The sequence below is a fragment of the Eimeria mitis genome, genomic scaffold (assembly GCF_000499745.2).
Source record: "Eimeria mitis Houghton genomic scaffold, Emh_scaff1179, whole genome shotgun sequence".
In the NCBI taxonomy this organism is placed as follows: Eukaryota; Apicomplexa; class Conoidasida; order Eucoccidiorida; family Eimeriidae; genus Eimeria; species Eimeria mitis.
This window is the reverse complement of record NW_013568048.1, coordinates 5913-6273: the sequence shown is the minus strand read 5'-3', so window position 1 is coordinate 6273 and position 361 is coordinate 5913. Positions and strand designations below refer to the sequence as shown.

The window sequence follows — 361 nt, the reverse complement described above, 5'->3', positions numbered from 1 at the left end:
CTGAGGCGCGTAGCCTGCAGCAGCTGCTGCTGCTGCTGTCAGCTCTTCTATCCATACGCCGCACTCTATGGGCCCTTCTCCCGCAGCAGCAGCAGCAGCAGCAGCAGCAGCAGCAGCAGCAGCGCGAGCCCTTTGGTTGCGTCTCCGTTGGCTGCTGCTGCTGCTTCCGCTGCTGGCAGCTTTCTTTTTCCCAGCTGCTGGTGCTGCAGCAGCAGCAGCAGCAGCACCAGCAGCAGCAGCAGCAGCAGCAGCCTTTGCTTGTTCTACATTTCCCTCCGCGCCACCTATGGTGGCGCCGCTGTGTGTAGCAGCAGCAGCAGCAGGAGCAGCAGCAGCCTGAGCTGCAGCAGCAGCAGGAACT

The 361-nt window shown here is 62.9% G+C and overlaps 1 protein-coding gene across 1 annotated transcript in view; it reads right to left on the bottom strand.

Annotated features, from left to right (window-relative positions):
• EMH_0031200 (uncharacterized protein) overlaps nucleotides 1–55 on the bottom strand; it is a gene marked incomplete at both ends in the record, with an annotated part of 1476 nt that extends 1421 nt beyond the window's left edge. The window contains 1 exon segment of the mRNA XM_013494497.1: nucleotides 3–55. Coding sequence (XP_013349951.1) covers nucleotides 3–55 — 53 coding nt within the window.
• Between the last annotated feature and the right edge of the window lie 306 nt (nucleotides 56–361).